Source organism: Muscardinus avellanarius (genome assembly GCF_963383645.1).
Source record: "Muscardinus avellanarius genome assembly, chromosome: 5".
NCBI lineage: Eukaryota > Metazoa > Chordata > Mammalia > Rodentia > Gliridae > Muscardinus > Muscardinus avellanarius.
This window is the reverse complement of record NC_137790.1, coordinates 13,267,654-13,285,113: the sequence shown is the minus strand read 5'-3', so window position 1 is coordinate 13,285,113 and position 17,460 is coordinate 13,267,654. Positions and strand designations below refer to the sequence as shown.

Sequence of the window (17,460 nt, the reverse complement as noted above, 5' to 3'; positions counted from 1 at the left end):
GAGAAAGAGAGAGAGAGAGAGAGAGAGAGAGAGAGAGGAAAGAGGAGAGAGAGAGAAAGAGAGAGAGAGAGAGGGAGAGAGAGAGAAAGAGATGAGAGAGAGAAAGAGAGAGAGAGAGAGGGAGAGAGAAGAGAGAGAAGAGAGAAGAGAGAGAGAGAAAGAGAGAGAGAGAGAAAGAGAGAGAGAGAGAGAGAGAGAGAGAGGGAGAGAGAGAGAAAGAGAGAGAGAGAGAAAGAGAGAGAGAGAGAGGGAGAGAGAGAGAAAGAGAGAGAGAGAGAAAGAGAGAGAGAGAAAGAGAGAGAGAAAGAGAGAGAGAGAGAGAGAGAGAGAGAGAGAGAGAAAGAGAGAGAGAGAGAGAGAGAGGAAGAGAAACACAAGCTCCAAGGCAGTAGTGGGGTCCCAAAAGAGTTGCCCCCAAATTATTATAAAACAACAAAGCTGAGTATAGTGATGCATGCATATAATCCCAGTACTTGGGAGGCTGAGACAGGAGAATCAGAGGTTCATGGCCAGCCTCTGCTACTTAGTGAGACCCAGTTTTAAAATTTAAAAATAGCGTTGGGGGTGTAGCTCAAAGGTAGAATGCCCCAAAGTTCAATCCCCAGTTCCATAAAAACAAAAAACAAACAAGCCAATAAAACAATCCATAAGTGTACCTACGTATTAGATACAGAGTGATGTTTTCATATCTGTGTAAAATGCATAAAGAGCTAGTCAGAGTAAGGGGCATACCCATCACCCCAAACATTTCTCATTTCTTTGTGGTGATGACATTTAAAATCCTGTCTTCTAGCTATTTTGAAACCTACAATAAATGATCATTAGCTAGAGTCACCCCACTGTGCTAGGACACTGGACCTCGCGTCTCCCTGTATTTCTGTACCTGATCACCAGCCTTTCTCTGTCTCCCTTATCCTGGGAGTGTAGCTTGGAGGCAGAATGCCCCTGGTTTAATCCCTAGTAACAGCACACACACACACACACACACACACACACACACACACACACCCCTAGTTACAAACAACACACACACATGCACGCACACGAGGTCAAATCATTTTTACATTTGGATTGTCATGCACACTGATTGAGTGGACAGAGACCAAGGTCACTCACCTTTGCATTCCCTAGTCAAGGCAGTGATGGACCCTCGAGGCTGTTAGGTTGGTTATCATTGGAATTTTCTAGAAACCTGGAAAGAAGGACAGCAAGTGGGTAAAATGCCCCTGATTACTCAGGCTCATTCCATCTGTATTTTTCTCAGGTCTGGGCATTGGTTGCTTTGGGAAATGCAGTGGATAGAAAGATAGTGGCTTAGTGAACTGATTTTATTTTTCTCATTTTTTAGTAATTATATATTTTTATACTTCCTCCTTGGTTCATGACATTTCCCTGACTTTAAAAGTGTAATTTTTTTTTTTCTGTTGCATTTGTTCTTATTTTTAGTCTCCCGATTTATATCACTCTGCTGATCACTGTGGCTGTTCTTGAGGCTTCTGAAGCCCTAGAATTACCCAGCTTAGTTCTGTTATTCCTGGCAATTTCTTCTTTTCACCTTGCCTCTTTAAGTTGTTGTTCTCTTCAATATTTGTTCTGAACCAAATTTCTCCTCCCATGACTTCCATTCTTCCCAGGCAAATAGGCTTAATTTTATTCGAAACAACCCGCAGCCTTGCTTTGGGCTTTCCCAGTGTTGCTGCTGTACGTACAGTGAGTTTTCACAGGACCACACTTTGGGCTACTATGAACACGTCATTTTTTGCATGTGCGTGTTAGGGAATTACTGTATATTTTTAAGTACAAGTTAGGCTTTTATTATGTCTTAGAGGATGTGCCTTCCAGGGCCCTTGAAAATCCTTTGTGTCGTTAGTGGCACGATTCCAGTTGTTTTATTTTCAACAACAAAATCCTAATTTTAATTAACCTGGGTTTGACTCACCGATAACCTTGGGTGCCCTAAAGTTACCCAAGAAATCCAGTAGAAAAAGAGGCAAAGATGTTTTTGTGGCTTCAACCTTAACTCTTAGAGTCATGGCCTCACAAATTGTGACAGTTTGAGAGACTATTTAGGACACAATTCACTGAGTGGTTAATCTCTGGAGATCTTAAACGTATCCTTTTGGCTTGGGATAAGATTTCTAGCATGAATATCAAACACAGATTCTAAAAGTGCTGTACTGCAAATATCTAGTCAATGGAAAGATTATGTTCCACCGGGAACATTGTACAAAGACTTCAAGAACCATCCTTGTTCTTCTGCCTTGACAAATTTGAGTAAAAACATTTCATGAACTATTGAGGGTGTGGAGACTATTTCTAGAATTAATTATGCCAATATTTTCACATAAGGTCTTAAATAGAACGGTGCAGCCTCATAGACAAATAGTAGCGATAATTATTTGATAGCTCTGTTGTACTCCAAAAATTATCTGTTTTCCAAAACCCCTTTTCTAAGGGGCAAGGTCTCCCTTTGGAAGAAGCAATAGGGTTATCATATATTTGGGGGTCACATATGATGAAATCTTAAAGGCACATGTTAAAGGCACAGTATGTTGGTACATACTGTGTACTGTCTCATTGGAACTGGTGAAAGTATACAATTCTTCCCATTGTGAGTGCATTTTAGAATAGGAACATCTATTTACATTCCCTAACTCTACATTTTGCCACAAATCTTCCCTCTCGCCCTGGTGTCTGGCCCCAAAGTTGCTAGCGTCCCTCCAATTTCACCTCTACTCACCTTTCTTCTCCATCGGACCCCTCAATTCCTCTTCCAGTCTCGAAATCCCGCCCTGAGTGTTCCTGCGAGAACAGCTCCCTGGACTTCTTCTTCCTGTTCCCAGCCTCCTGTTGCTGTGCCCCCCCCCCCCTCAATTCCCTACCCCGTCCCTGGCCAGTCTAATGTCCTTCTAAAGCTTCAGCTTCAACCCATAACTGAGGTTCGCAATGGGTAGTTGGCAGGCCACAGTTGCCTGGAAAGTTGGCTCACGTAGTGTTGTTACTGTTCTAAATGTGAGGTTTTTGTTTTGTTTTGGTTTTTTTGCTAGTGTCCAACAATTGAGACCAAATCCAGATTGCTGGCTTCTTTTGTGAAATGGGACGAGTTGGCAGTACTGGGCCCAAGCTCTGAGTGGCTGCCCCTGTTCAGTGGGACGCCACTGTCCTCTTTCCCACAGTCTGTGCGCCCAGCCCTTTTGGCTTCTCTTTCTGGGCACTGGAGCAGCGTATCAGCTGCCATATTTGTTTCATCTTGATTAAGCGATTCAGTTCCTCATTTAAAGAGATAAGAGGAAAAAGAGTATTTCTTTTGCCCATCTCTCTGTTCAAATGTAGAAAAATAAAAGCTGGACCAAGAAGGGAGTGTTTCAAAATAATAGAAAAAAAAAAAGTCTTATGTAATGAATATTGTAGGCATGTCTGGGTTGACAGGCTGGAATTTAGCACGCAGGGCTTGTCCACATGTGTACTTTTATTGGATAATTTGCTTCTCAAATCTCAAATGATCTTTTGATAATCTAGATTCCTCATTATTTACTGACTACCTGGAAGAGACAAAGGCCCTGGGGTACAGTGGTGGACAGGCAGACATGTTCCCTGTCCTCTAGTAACTAATAGTCGGCCAGCCCAGATCCCACAGGCACCTCACATTCAACATGACGCTGAATGATTTTCTCCCATCACTTCCAGTCACCTCGGTTCCATGGATGGCATCCCCCGTTATCTGACTAACCATCCATCGTTCCATCTGCAAGCTCAGTTCCCTTTGGTCATGTCAGGTTAAAAGATACTCGGGCATAACACGAAGGATTTGAATGCCGATATCTCTGCACTCCATTTTTCTGCCCATGATCATATCTTGTTAAATTTTCATATGGATCTATGACCACCTGCCAATTTGTCATGACCCTTGGGTTCCAAGCATGAAGGTTGTAGGAGGGATAAATTAAGTCAGCTTCCAGTGACTATTATTATTACTTTAGCTACTTTCCCAAATCTATTCCTGGCTCTGTCTGCCTCTGGCCACAGTGTCACAAGCCCGTGGCTCTGTTTTGTGTTTTCCTGACCGGTCAGGCAGGGTTTGACTTTAATGTCCAGTTCTGTTTTCTTCTAACCAGGGTTCTGTTTAGATTGTAGTTTAAACCCTACTTCCGGAAATTTTTCACAATTTCTTCTGTTCTCTTGTCTTCTCCCAAGTCCCTTAACATGCATAGTCGATGATAATTAACTATTTCATGTCTTATAAATATTTACTTAATGATCAAGTGAGTTTGGGCAGAAAGCTAAAACTTGGTTGAAAAGGACCCTGAGACAATTTGTTTCTCTTGAAAGGCAAAATGTCATTTCAAATGCTATTGCGAACACTTATCTGAAATGCTGTGTGGTTTTTTTGTTTATTTCAGAGACCTGAAGATAGAAAATTTGCTACTAGATGAAGACAATAATATCAAGCTGATTGGTATGACTTTTTTTTTTTTTTTTAAGCAGATTGTCTTTAAAAGTGTTATGTTGGGCCGGTTATGGTGACACATGCTTGTAATCCCAGCATTTGGGAGGCTAAGACAGGAAGATTGTGGTTTGCAGACAGTCTCAGTAACTACTTAGTGAGGCCCTTTGCAACTCAGTGAGACCCTATTTCAAGATAGATAATAAAAAAAAATAGGGCTGGGGGTGTAGCTCAGAGGTAGAATGCCCCTGGGTTCCATCCCCAGTAGTGCCAAAAAAAAAAAAAAAAATGTTATGTTGTAAATTCTTAACTTTGAAAAGTATCCACAGTCTATATCTAATCTTTAGAAAAAAAAGTAGAGATTATCTTCTTTTACCCATAATATTTTTAATAATAGTTTTGAAAATAAAATCTTTTAATTTATTTAAATAATTTAAATATAAGTAGGATGGTAAAGAAAATGTAATTTGGCCACACAATGAATTTCAGAGCCCAAAATGAATATTTGTTGGTAATGTGCTTCTTTGGATTATTCAAACTTCAGCTTCTCCTGCAATTCAGATGGAGCCGAACTTTTATACAGGTTATTTTTTTATTCGGATTAACAAGAAAGCACTTTATTTTGACACAGGGATATTGATCCCAAGGGCATTATACCCCTGAACTAGTCCTCCCTCTGTCCTTTTTTTTAAAAAAAATATATTTTTTTAAGCAGGTCTCACTTAATTTCCAAGGGTCTTACAAATTGCTGAGATTGGACTCCAACCTGTAATCGTCCTGTCTCAGCCTCCCAAGTACTGGGATTACAGGAGTGCGCCACCACACCTGGGTGAAATCGTCTTAAAAATAGTGGGAAATGTTACGGTTTTGGGAATAAGTGTTACCGTTTGGGGGAACTGTCCCCGGGGACCTCTATTAGGCTTCCAGAGACAATTCCCACAAAACCTCAGGTTCTTGTCCAGACTAAGAATAAATAAGCAATAGTCCGGACTCTTGCTGAAGAGTTAAATGAGTTTATTAGTACAAAGATAGAAATAAAGAATACAGGGACAGCCCTATATTATTACAGAATAACATAGGAGGGTGACCCGAGACGAAGTCACCGGAATACAAAATACACAACAGCTTTTATAGACATAAAGTCCTCCATCTTGCCCTCCTATTTAATTCTGACACAGATGAAGTCTGCCCCCTTAATTACTGGCCTGTTGGTCCTAGGTTTCTTTGTTTAAACCAGAATGATTTATAGGTCAGGGTCCATGTGGTATCTGCTCTCTTTTCATGAAGGTCAGTCCCCTGCTCCCATCCTCTTGTGGAATATGTAAACCTGTCTTTAGAATGTGGAAGTCCAAAGTTCCAACTCGCCTAACCACTTGCTAATTACTTTTAACTAGGGTAATTTGCATTATACCAGCTGCCTGATTCCTGGCAGTAACCAAGCCCTGACCGCCCTCTCCTTCACAGATCTGACCTCCATGAACCGATTTTTGACAAATATATTAATAATCAAAAGTTACATTTTCTAATCTTTCTAGGCCATTCCTAATACCGGTACAGGAATAGTTTGGCTCAGAAATGCTACCCATAGCTTTGCCACGTGTCATTCTACTTTTTAGTGACTCTAAGGATGCCCCAGATCGGGAGAAATGAAACTTGCCATCTCTTTTGAAATAATCTTTATCCAAGCCCCATAGTATATGGCAGCTGTGTAGAAAGGTGGTCAGAAGGAATAATCAGGATCTGTACTAAGTGGATGGGAGTTCCAGGAAAGTGTAAGTCATCATAAGTTCAGAATTCAGGATCGTTAAGCAGATTCATTCTATATGTTTAATCTCTAAAAAAATTTAAGGTGCGGTGGTACACATGTGTAATCCTGGTGTTCAAGAGGCTGAGACAGGAGGATCGCAGGTTAGCAGCCAGCCTCAGCATCTTAGTGAGACACTCCACAACTTAGTGAGACCCTGTTTTGAAATAAAAATATAATAGAGCTGGGGTTGCAACTCAGAGATAGAATACCCTGGGGTTCAGTCCCTAGTCACTAACACACAAATGCACAGAGTGTCTTTGTCATTTTCCTATCTGGTTGCTCTTGGGCATCAGTTTTGCACCCAGATATTAGCACCATCTTTTATTCCTGTATTTTCTTTCTTTTCCCACTTTAAACACAAGTACTATCTTCTCCCTCCATGGTTGTAAAGACTATGTTAAAGGAAAAGAGAAGGACTGATATAACTTTGTGAACTTAACTTTTATACCCTAGAAGAAACTTTTTTTTTGTACTAGGAATTTAACACAGGGACATTCTAACTTCCAAGCTACACAGCCAGCCCTATGTGTGTGTATTATATATATATATTTTTTTAAAACAGGGTCTTACTAGGTTGATGCGAGTCTCACTCCTTGCAGAAGCTGTCTTCAAACCTGCAATCCTCCTGTCTCAGCCTCCCAAATACTAGGATTACAGGCATGTGCCACCACATCTAGCTCCCTAGAAAGAGCTTTTGTCAAGCAAATGTTGCAAATCATCCCAAGACTCCAAAATACAGTCAAATGACAGTCAGACACCTTGTAATCCCAGCCAGCTCCCAACCCAGGAACAGGCAGGAGGTTATAAGGATTTCATCTGTGACTGAGCAACACTGGTCAGTGCTGATGGATGTCCCTGTTATTAAAAGATTAACAGTTAGAGGAAACCAATTTTTCCCCCAAAAGCATTTTAAAGAATCTCTTCTTAGCAGATACTTAGACCATTAAAAGGGTTTTCTTTTTGGTGAGTTGTTTGATGATTGCATTTTAATATCCCGGGAGCCAAATACAGAAACGGTGGGAAAGGCAGGTAGAATGTGTGCGGGATACTTCTCTGGTCTGTTTTCTGGGACCTCTGGCCTTAAACAAAGGCCCCTTGTGGTGGTGGGTGGTAAGGAATAGAAGAAGGGATGTTTCCTGGCAGCCCGCATGGAATTTGTCATTGGAAAATGTGGAAGGGGGATAGTGGCAGTGGCAGCGTCATCCTAACAGCAGAAGACAGGCTTGGTGAAGGCTGACTGGTGGTATTGTGGGAGCTGGAGCCGTTCACCCTCACACACAAAAGAAAAGGATGACGGGTGAAGCCCAGAGTGGGCTGTGGGCGGTGTCCCACCCCACCTGTGCACCACCGGTTCTGGCCTTCCCTTCCAACCTCTGCGTGTACTTCCTCTTCCCTCTTCTTTAGTGACAGCCCTTTGTAAAACTGCCCCATGGAATCAGCGATGTTGAAAAGCACCAACCTTTTTATTGATTAAAAGCTTTGCTCGGAAGATTCTGGAGAACAAATTACTGTAAACAGCACATACATTTAAAAGTAGCTCACAGAGCGGCTGAATAATAAAACCTCTTAGAGGAGACCTGCACAAGTAATACAAACACATTATACACCTAAATTAGAGGCCGCGGTTCCTGTTTAAACGAGTGTAACGGATGCTTTCTGGAGACCAGGAACTACTTTGTTCAAAACCCTGAGACTCAGCATTTCTCCACTGGCAAACACTGGATTGGCACTTAAGTGCGAATTTCAGGTTATTTGGGATTGCTAAAAGACAATGACAAGTACAATTTTGCAGAAGCAGGCAGCAGTCCTGACCAAAGATGGTTCAGAAAGCCCTGCACCACCACGTGGGCAGGTTGTATTTAGAAAAGGAAGTGATATTCAGACTCTGGAAGGGAGGTACAGACAACTGACTGCTTCCAGCTCTGTCTTTCATGAACATGGTTTGCCCTGTTGTCCCCTCATGATTGGCTGAGACTTAGCTCCTTGTTACAACATGACCTTACAGTCTGTTTGCATGTCAAGTTAGGTTGCAGTTCTCTATGTATGGGGAAGCTTTAGGTCACTCAAACTATGTGCAGAGGTAGCTTGAGGCCAAACTTTATTTTAACAGGACAAAATAGGCCCAGTCTTTTGGAAAATGAGCAGGTGGCAGAAGCCAGGATTTTCAAAACTGCTAAAAAGGAGGTTCAGATAATTGGATTTCCCTATTAGAACTCATCCGTTAACTCCCAGTTCTCTTGAGACTAGCTAAAGAGGCTAAAGGGTCCTGACATATACGTGTAAATGAAAGAATCCAGGACTGGTGGTGCATGCCTGTAATCCTAGTACTTGGAAGGCTGAGATAGGAGGATCACAGGTTTGATGGCAGTCTCAGCAATTTAGCAAGGCTTTCAGTAACCTACTGAAACCCTGTTTCAAAATAAAAAATAAAATAAGGCTGGGGGTATAGATCAGAGTTAGAGTGCTTCTGGATTCAGTCCCTTGTACCATTCATAAAATGAATGAATGAATGAATGAATGGAGACATTAGACCACCATAGAATGCCATTGGAAATCGCATGTTGTTTAGTAGAAGTGGCATTTCCTAAGTTTGCAAGGAGGAGAGCCCATTGTCTTGTGGGTTTTTTTGCCTTTGGCTTGGGCAGTGTGGATCAAAGGTGTCCTCTACCGCAGTTTTATAACTGGAAAGCTCTTTGAACCTCTTCTGCTTCAAAGGAGTTACCTAGTTGTTTTTCAAAGGTGATTATAGCTATTATCATTTCCTCCTCTTCGTAGTTTCTCTTTCTTTGAAAGAACTTGGTTTAAGTAAATCTACTTAAGCCATGTTTCAAATGAACTGGAATTAGTAGGAGTAAGATTTGATTGAGCTGTTATTCCCCCCCTTCAAAAAAATTCTACTGTTTGATAAGTGTAGTATAATCTTCAAATGGAAGAGCCACAGCTTAGAACAGTTTCATCCATGTTGCAAGCCAGCATTCACTGGGTGTTCTTTTGAGATTCATTTTGCAGCTCTCAGAAAATTGAGTGATAATTGGCTTATGTATTTGCCAAATCTAATTGAGGCAGACCTGTGTGACATTACCGGGAGGCGAATGTCTCTCTAGTTTCACGATTCTAATTATAGACATATGTGTAAAATTTTAATAATTACAATTAAGAATGAGAAACACACTGGTTCTTTCTCTACAATTTAAAAAAAAATCAAATCCTTTTGCCTAGATCAACACAAAAAGTCACTTAAGATGCAGTTTCTCTGCCCTCTACTCCCCCAAATCCACAGCTAATTTATCTTTTTGAAACTGTGCTTAAGATGAGGCCAGTCTCTGTTCTCTGTCTCGGTGCTGACAATGGAAGGTGATCTGGTCTCTGCTGTTGTCTTTCCCTGTTCTTCCTTAGACTCAGGTCAGGGGAAGTTAAGGAAGAGAGCTGAGAAGCGAGCCCCTTTCTATGAGGGAACCCTGCTGACTTACGAGCAGAATCTCTTGCTTTTAGTCTCAGAATTTAGGGAGATAATTTCTGGGATTCCTATGAGATTGGACCTCTGACATGACAGCTCAAAAAGCTTTCCTTAAAAATGTCACCCCCATAATTTATCACCTTTATTCTATGGTGCAGCCTTCCTGTTGTGTCACAGTAGGTGCCCCTTGTAATGAAACAGTCTTGCAGTGTTAAGCACACTGTGATTTTTCCTCTTATCCAAATACTTGCCCTCTTGCTATAGCGATACTGCAGTCTAAGAGCACGGGGGTTTGAAAATAGGATCGTGCAAGTTCCTTGTAACAGGCATCTCTTTCTACAGTGGGAACTCAGAGACCTTCTGTGACTCCTGGCGCTGGTTGGGCTCCTGGGAAAGAAGATGGGGGCAGAGCAAGGGTGGTGGTGGGGAACACCGTGGTTAGCGGAGGAAGGCAGGAGGAGGCAGGATAAAGGGGGAAAATAGAATTTTAACCAAACAAAAGAAGACTTAATAGTTCAAACATGCCCACGCCTGATGGTCTAGTGTGCCTATCCCTTTTGTAGGCTCTGACTCTGTGAGGAGCTGGACCTGAGGAGCTGGGGTGTTCTTCAGAGTTTTGAGGCTCCGTTTGGATGGAGTTCTCTGTGGATCACTTCTCAGCTTAATCCACGATCATAGGGAGACTTTTTAGTTAAGCCATCTTGATCTGTGGTATGTGGGTGACTCCCAGCTCTCCCCGGTATCGTTTCTCTTTTCCAGAGCTTTCTTTTCTTAATTAGCCGTGCATTTTGCAGGTGGGGACATGTAAGCGTGAAAGGGGCAATGCAGTCATGAAAGTCTGCATATATAGTGCCGGCTGAGAATGTCTGAGGGCCGTTCTGGACTTGCAGCCAGTCTCTCCCGGAGCCCAAGAGCCTCAGAGTCTTCTGTCTGGGGGGTAGGACCATACTGTTTACATTGAAGTTCAAAGGCTGAACTTGTGATCTTAATTCGGAGATCAAGAAAGATTGAAGAAAGATCAGACGAGGGCCTAATGCTAACAGCTCTCTAATTACCTGGCAGTTGCAGTAACTTTAAGATCAAAAGTCAACAAGACACAAAAGGCGTAATGGGTCCACAGTAGCTCTAGATGCACCTGCCTTCTCTTGATGACCAGTGCTTCCATCACCTGGACACAACGCAGGGACGGCGAGGTCCCTTGGGGTTCGCACCACGACCCCAGCCATACGCAGGGCTGTCTAAATTTATGGGTATAGCCAGGCGTGGTGGTGCACGCTTGTAATCTCAGCGCTTGGGAGGCTGAGACAGGAGGATCACACAGATTTGAAGCCAGCCTCAGCTACTGAGTGAGGCTCTCAGCAACTTAGTGAGACCCTGTTTCCAAACAAAGTATAAAATAGGTCTGGGAGTATAGCCCGAAGGTAGAAAAGCTTCTGGGTTCCACCCCCAGTACCACACACACACACAAAAAAAATTGATAGGTATATTTTTTCTCCTCTTCAAATCACCATTGATGTTATATACATTTGGGAGGATTTTTTTAAAAAAAAAAGACATAAAATGGAACATTCAGCTGAAGATGTCCGCTGTACACAGCTGGCTTGCACATTACCAAAGGTGACTGCCCAACCACCAGCCAGAGAAAGTCTGTCCCTGGAAGCTAGAAATCCGACTGGTTCTCGCTTCCTGCCGCAGTCCTAGAAAGCACAGCCTCTCCTCTCCCTGGATGACTCATTTGCAAGATTTGATGGAAATATGTTTTGGTTCAGCACGCTGTTAGCTGGAGCTGGATTTTTACAGCAAGGACAAATGTGAAATGTTCCAGTTAAGCAAGGAAACCACCACCTGACGTTCTTTTGTCTCGAGACTCATATCCAGAGGTTATGGTTTGCAGCTGCCGGGTTTCCTTGTGGATGCTAAATTATGTGTTAGCCTGAGAGTGTATTTCCTTTCCTGCTGTCTTTTTTTTCTTTTTCTTTATGCGTTTATTCCCCGTGTTTTCTCCCTCCTCGTTCCTCTAGTTTTCTAACTCGGAGCAATTTTGTCCTCTCTTCTTCTGCAGACTTTGGCTTGAGCAACTGCGCGGGCATCCTGGGCTACTCCGACCCGTTCAGTACGCAGTGCGGCAGCCCTGCCTACGCCGCGCCCGAACTGCTCGCCAGGAAGAAATACGGCCCCAAGATCGACGTCTGGTCCATGTGAGTTATCGAGCTTATTATAAAAGTCAATGTTCCCTCCTGCTGTCTCCGTGCCTCCTTTCTTGGGAAACGATTCTTCCACATCTGAGGGAACTGTACCTAGAATGGGCTCTGGAATATGTCGCCAGTGAGGCTTCGGAGCCTCAGCATTGCTTCTCAGCTGTCTGCAGTCTCCTCTGCTCACACGGTCAGTCGGCCTTTACGTAGATGCATCGAGGTGCTGGGGAGAGAGAGAACCAAGTTGTGTGCCCAGAGACCTCACATTCTGGTTCCATGACCACTCACGCCGCAGCCTAGCTGTCAGTACTGTGGGCCTAAAACTCCGCCTGCCCCTCCACCCCCCCTACCCCTTCGCCCTACCTCGTCCTTGGTGCACAATTCCTCAGCCCTGCCGGCCTCCCTTTCACCCACTTGCCCACCACGGGGCTTTGCACCTGCCCTTTCCTTTGCCCCGACCCATCCCAGCTCTCCCCCGGGCCCACCCGCTGCACATCCCAGCTAAGGTCCAACTGCACAGCCTCAGACTGCCCACGGTCCCTGCCATGGACCCCTACCTCCTCCTCTCTAGCACCTGGGGCTACTTATTACTGTCCTGTTTGTAAATCTTCTCTTTGTCTGTCTTACCAGTCGGGAGAGGACAGTTCTGGAACAGTTGGAGAACCCATTTATGCTCAACGGAAAGCTATGAAAAGGAAAATTTGTGCACGCGTGCACACACACACACACACACACACACACACACACACACACACACTAATAAAACCAGCCAGGTGTGGTGGCGCATACTTGTAATCCCAGCATTTGGGAGGCTGAGACAGGAGGATCGCGGTTTGCCAACAGCCTCAGCTACTTAGTGAGGCCCTCTGCAACTTAGTGAGACCCTGTTTCAAAATCAAGAATAAAAAGTAGAGCTAGGGGTGGAGCTCAGAGGTGGAATGCCCCTGAGTTCCATCCTCAGTACCTCAAAAAAAAAAAAAAAAAAAAAAAATCCAGGCGTGGTGGCGCACTCTTGTAATCCCAGCATTCGGGAGACTGAAACAGGAGGATTGAGGTTTTCGGACAGCCTCAGCTACTTAGTGAGGCCCTCTGCAACTCAGTGAGACCCTGTTTCAAAATAAAGAATAAAAAATAGGGCCGGGGATGTAGCTTGGAGGTAGAATGCCCCTGGGTTCCATCCCAAATACCATAAAATAAATAGAAAAATAAATAGATAAGACTGTGGGACCTGAGATAGCAAGAGATCCTTCAAGGGTGCCATGTGACTGTGGTGATGGGCAGGTAGGAGACGTGCTGGCCAGAGGGAAGGAGGAAGAAGAAGCTGATATATTGGGGAGCAGGTGACGGCTGGCTCTTGAGATCCTGCTTTTAAGGAATGGACCGGACTGGGTTGGTGGTTGCCATAGTGATGCGGCTCAGCCTGGGAAAGGGGACCCTCTCTAGACTACAGCAGGTGAAACTGGCATCTCCTCCAAGTCTAGGATGAGTAGGAGGCAGATGTATGTGGGTGGTGCCGGCCATGGGCGGGCCCCAGACCCGGGCTCCCTAGGGGAAGGCAACGCTCTGGGTGCCCAGCGTGGGATCTCTGTCCCCTCTTGCTCCCTGTGCCTGTGATGGGGAGGTTTTCTGTCTGGAGAGACACAGAGGGAGATGAGAAGCTCAGACTGCGGAAAGGCTGGACTAGGCATTCCTGGCTTGTCATCTCAGATACCCTGTTTCTCAGTTTGGGGCTCCATGATTAAAAGAAGAGGTCCTGCTTCTCAGCGAAGGTTTTACAGCTCACTTCCTCCTCTCCCACAACGGCTCTGTCTCTATTTGTTAAGCAGAAAGAGGGACTCCAGCTGGGCATGGTGGCCCACACTTGTAATCCCAGCATTTGGGAGGCTGAGACAGGAGGATCGAGGTTAGAGGCAGCCTCAGCTACTTAGTGCGGCCCTCCACAACTTAGTGAGAACCTGTTTCAAAATAAAGAATTAAAAAAAAGTCGGGCCTGGTGGCACACACTGGTAATCCCAGCATTTGGGAGGCTGAGACAGGAGGATCATGGTTCGTGGACAGCCTCAGCTACTTAGTGAGGCCCTTTGCAGCTCAGTGAGACCCTGTTTCCAAATAATGGCTAAAAAATAGGGCTGGAGGTATAGCTTGGAGGTAGAATACTCCTGGGTTCCATCCTCAGTGCCACAAAAAAGTAGATAGATAGATAGATAGATAGATAGATAGATAGATAGGGCTGATAATGTAGCATGGAGGTAGAATGCCCTTGGGTTCCATCCCCAGTACCTCAAAAAAAAAAAAAAAAAAAAAAGAGTGACTCCACCTCGTACTGGCGGCAGGTGATATCAGATTGGAGGGTTGGAGGTGTGGCTGTCCGTGCATCGTGGTCTGGACACCTCAGGGACTATTGCTTCCAGCCAGGGAACACCTCACTTCCTCCCCATCCCAGCTCCTGGCATCGTTGGGTGGCTCCTGGTGCAGCTGGAGTGTTCTGTGCCAACACCTATTTCATTGCACTTTTATTTTCTCCAAGGTGACGCTCAGCTGCAGGTGCTCTGGGAAGCTCTGTTGAGGCCGTGTTCTTAGTCCTGATGACAAAAAGTAATGTCTGTGAAAGCCCTTGATAAATGGCAGAAACATCTGCAGATATTGACCTCTCCATGCATGGCGGCACAGCTGTAGAGCTGCCTGGGAAGGAGACACAAAAAGACGCACAAAATAGGTAGAATTTCATTTATATGATGGCGAAAGAGTCCCCCAGCCACAGTGAGGTCAAACTCTGGTGCACGAGACCTTTCCAGGTACATCTGTGTCACCTTTGTTAAACTCATTGGGCTGAGATGGTTGCATGGCCAAGCCTTGTACCAGGAGAGGTAGACCACTTATGGGAGTGTGGCCAGAAATTTCCTGCTCTTTTGTGGGTTTCTTTTTTTTTTTTTTTTTTTCTGGTGGTACTGGGGTTCCTGGAAGCCCTTCTACCTCCGGGCTACACTCCCAGACCTATTTTTTATTTTATTTTTGGAAACAGGGTCTCTTAAGCCAGCACGGCTGGCTTTGAACCTGCGCGATCCTCCTGTCTCCGCCTCCCAAGCTCGGGGATTACAAGCGTGCGCCACCACACCCGGCGTTCTTTTGTGGGTTTCTACGCCCTGCCAAACACTTACCTACTGCTCTGGGATAAATTGGATCCCCCAAACCCCTAATTAATATATTGAATCCCTATTCTGGTCAGCATTTGCACAGCCATAATATAAAGATCTGACCACGTGACTCAGAGGAAAGATTTACTTTTTTTATGGTTTCGGGTTCAGTCCAAGTGAGGCCGGGGATCATGGATCTCGGACATGGAGGTAGGAGGTGGAGAAAGGAAGAGCATGTGGGCCGTGATCCTCAAATCATGGAGGCTGGAAGAAAGGGAGAGAGAAAAGGCGGAACCCTTTACATAATCCCCACGGCTGCACCTGGGGATCCACGTCCACCACACCCTCCTGGCCTGGGTCTCTACCCAGATAACTCCATCCCAGTGGATTTATCTGTTGCTGAGATTACAACTCTATGACTCAATTACATAACCTCCACACATTAATAAAAGAGCTCTTTACAGGACATTTTAAGTCTATTCATAACAATCCCTAACCCCAATGTGATGCTAATTAAAGATAGGGCCTTTGCGAGATGATTTGGTTTAGATGAGGACAGGAGGATGGGGCCTCATGTCGGAATTAGTGCCCCTATAAGAGACACCAAAGAGCTTGTACTCTCTCTGTGCTATGGGAGGAGGAGCGGAGGGCAACAGGAAGATGGCCGCCTGCAAGATAGGAAGGAAGATCTCACCAGAACCCAACCGTGGTGGCACCCTGATCTCGTACTACCAGTCTCCAGAACTGTAAGAAAAAACGCGTCTATTGTTCGAGCTGCGAAGTGTGTGGCATTTTCTGATGGGAGCCTGTATTAGCTTTCGACACTGAAACAAAATGCCTGAGACAGATAACTTAAAAAGAGAAAAGGTTTATTTTGACTCACACTTTTAGAGGTTCCATGATCCATTGGCCTTCTTGCTTTGGGCCTGTGGCAAAGCAGCACATCATGCCTGGAGGAAATGGCTGAGCAGATCTATTCACATCACAAGCTGGGGAGCAAGGAGAAAAAGCAGAAGGGGTAGGGATCCCACAGTGCCTCTCAAAGGCATGGCTTCAGTGAACTAAGACTTATTGCACTAGGTCTCACTTGCTAAAGGCCACTTCCCAGTTGCAGCACCCTGGAGACCGAGACTTGGCACATGGCCCTTTGGAAGACACTCATTTAAACCAGAGTATGGTCCAAGCTAACATACCTATTTGCCCATAAATTTCATATATAAAAAATTATGGAGTGTTTGGTGGCGAAGAGGCAAGTACAGGTACACAGCTGGCTTAAGGGAAGGTTTAATCTGTTCTGAGTGAGGAGCTGAGTTGACCAGGTGCAGAAGAGATGGGGATGCTCCAGGCGAGGCTAGGCATGTGCAAAGGTGTGTGTGTGTGTGTGTGTGTGTGTGTGTGTGTGTGTGAGACACATCTGATTACCATTGCTCTGAATCTTGGTGAAAAACCAGAACTTCAGAGCCATCTTTAAGAGACAATTTTCCAGTGCTCCGGGGTATTTTGTCTGAGGTACAGGTTAGCTTTCTATTTGGTGCTCACAGCTTTGCTGGCAAAATTGCAAATGGAAAACCCAAAGAGAATTTAATTTAAAATAGGCTGCTTAAGATGAAAGTGAAAATGGAGCCCATTTTCTCTCTGGGTTAAACACCGTTATTGTAAAATATCTTCTCTTTTTATTGCTCTGAAGCAACAACAGAATGGAGAGCAAAAATCAAAAGCAAATGCCCTCCCCTGAGGGCTCAGCTCCTGACGCGACAGGGACTCACTCTAAGACCTAAGTCTGACACCCACTTAAGAGGACAGCCGGCCTCCGTGCAGAGAGACCAGGGGAGCTCTTCTCCACAAAGAGGGCCCCGCAAGCTCACTGCTCCAGTGAAGCAGGAATTAACAGGGGAAATGGAAATGGTGTGCTGTTTCATAGAGGTGTACATAGTACTTACTTTCAGGATCATAAAAATATTTCTAAAATCATTCACTTCTTTTACCTTAGATAACTGAAGAGAGAGAGAAAGATATCTATATATCTATATATCTATATCTATATATCTATATCTATCTATCTATCTATCTATATATATATATATATACAGAGAGAGAGAGAGAGAGAGAGAGAGAGAGAGAGAATGTGTGTGTGTGTGTGTGTGTGTGTGTGTGTGTGTGTGTTTATAATAAACTTTGAGATTTCAGCCACAAATCAAAATAATCATATAGTTGCATCAAACTTTTATTATTGCTAATTGACTTTTCCGTAGAATGGCATATATGCTTGTGTGTGTGTGTGTATGTGTGTGTGGTGTGTTAGTGTGGATTGAACTAATGGGCATTCTGCCTTTGAGCTACACCTTCAGCCTTTCATTTTATTTTATTTCATTTGGAGTACTGGGGATTGAACCCAGGGGCATTCTACCTACAAGCTGTGCCCC

General features: G+C 44.3%; 1 protein-coding gene across 1 annotated transcript in view; it reads left to right on the top strand.

Annotated features, from left to right (window-relative positions):
* The window catches only part of HUNK (hormonally up-regulated Neu-associated kinase), a gene marked incomplete at both ends in the record, with an annotated part of 124,255 nt that overhangs the window by 57,391 nt on the left and 49,404 nt on the right, over window positions 1-17,460 (top strand). The window contains 2 exons of the mRNA XM_080696779.1: window positions 4,401-4,456; window positions 11,771-11,906. Of these exons, the coding sequence (XP_080552905.1) occupies window positions 4,401-4,456; window positions 11,771-11,906 (192 nt within the window). The remainder of the gene's footprint in view (window positions 1-4,400; window positions 4,457-11,770; window positions 11,907-17,460) is intronic.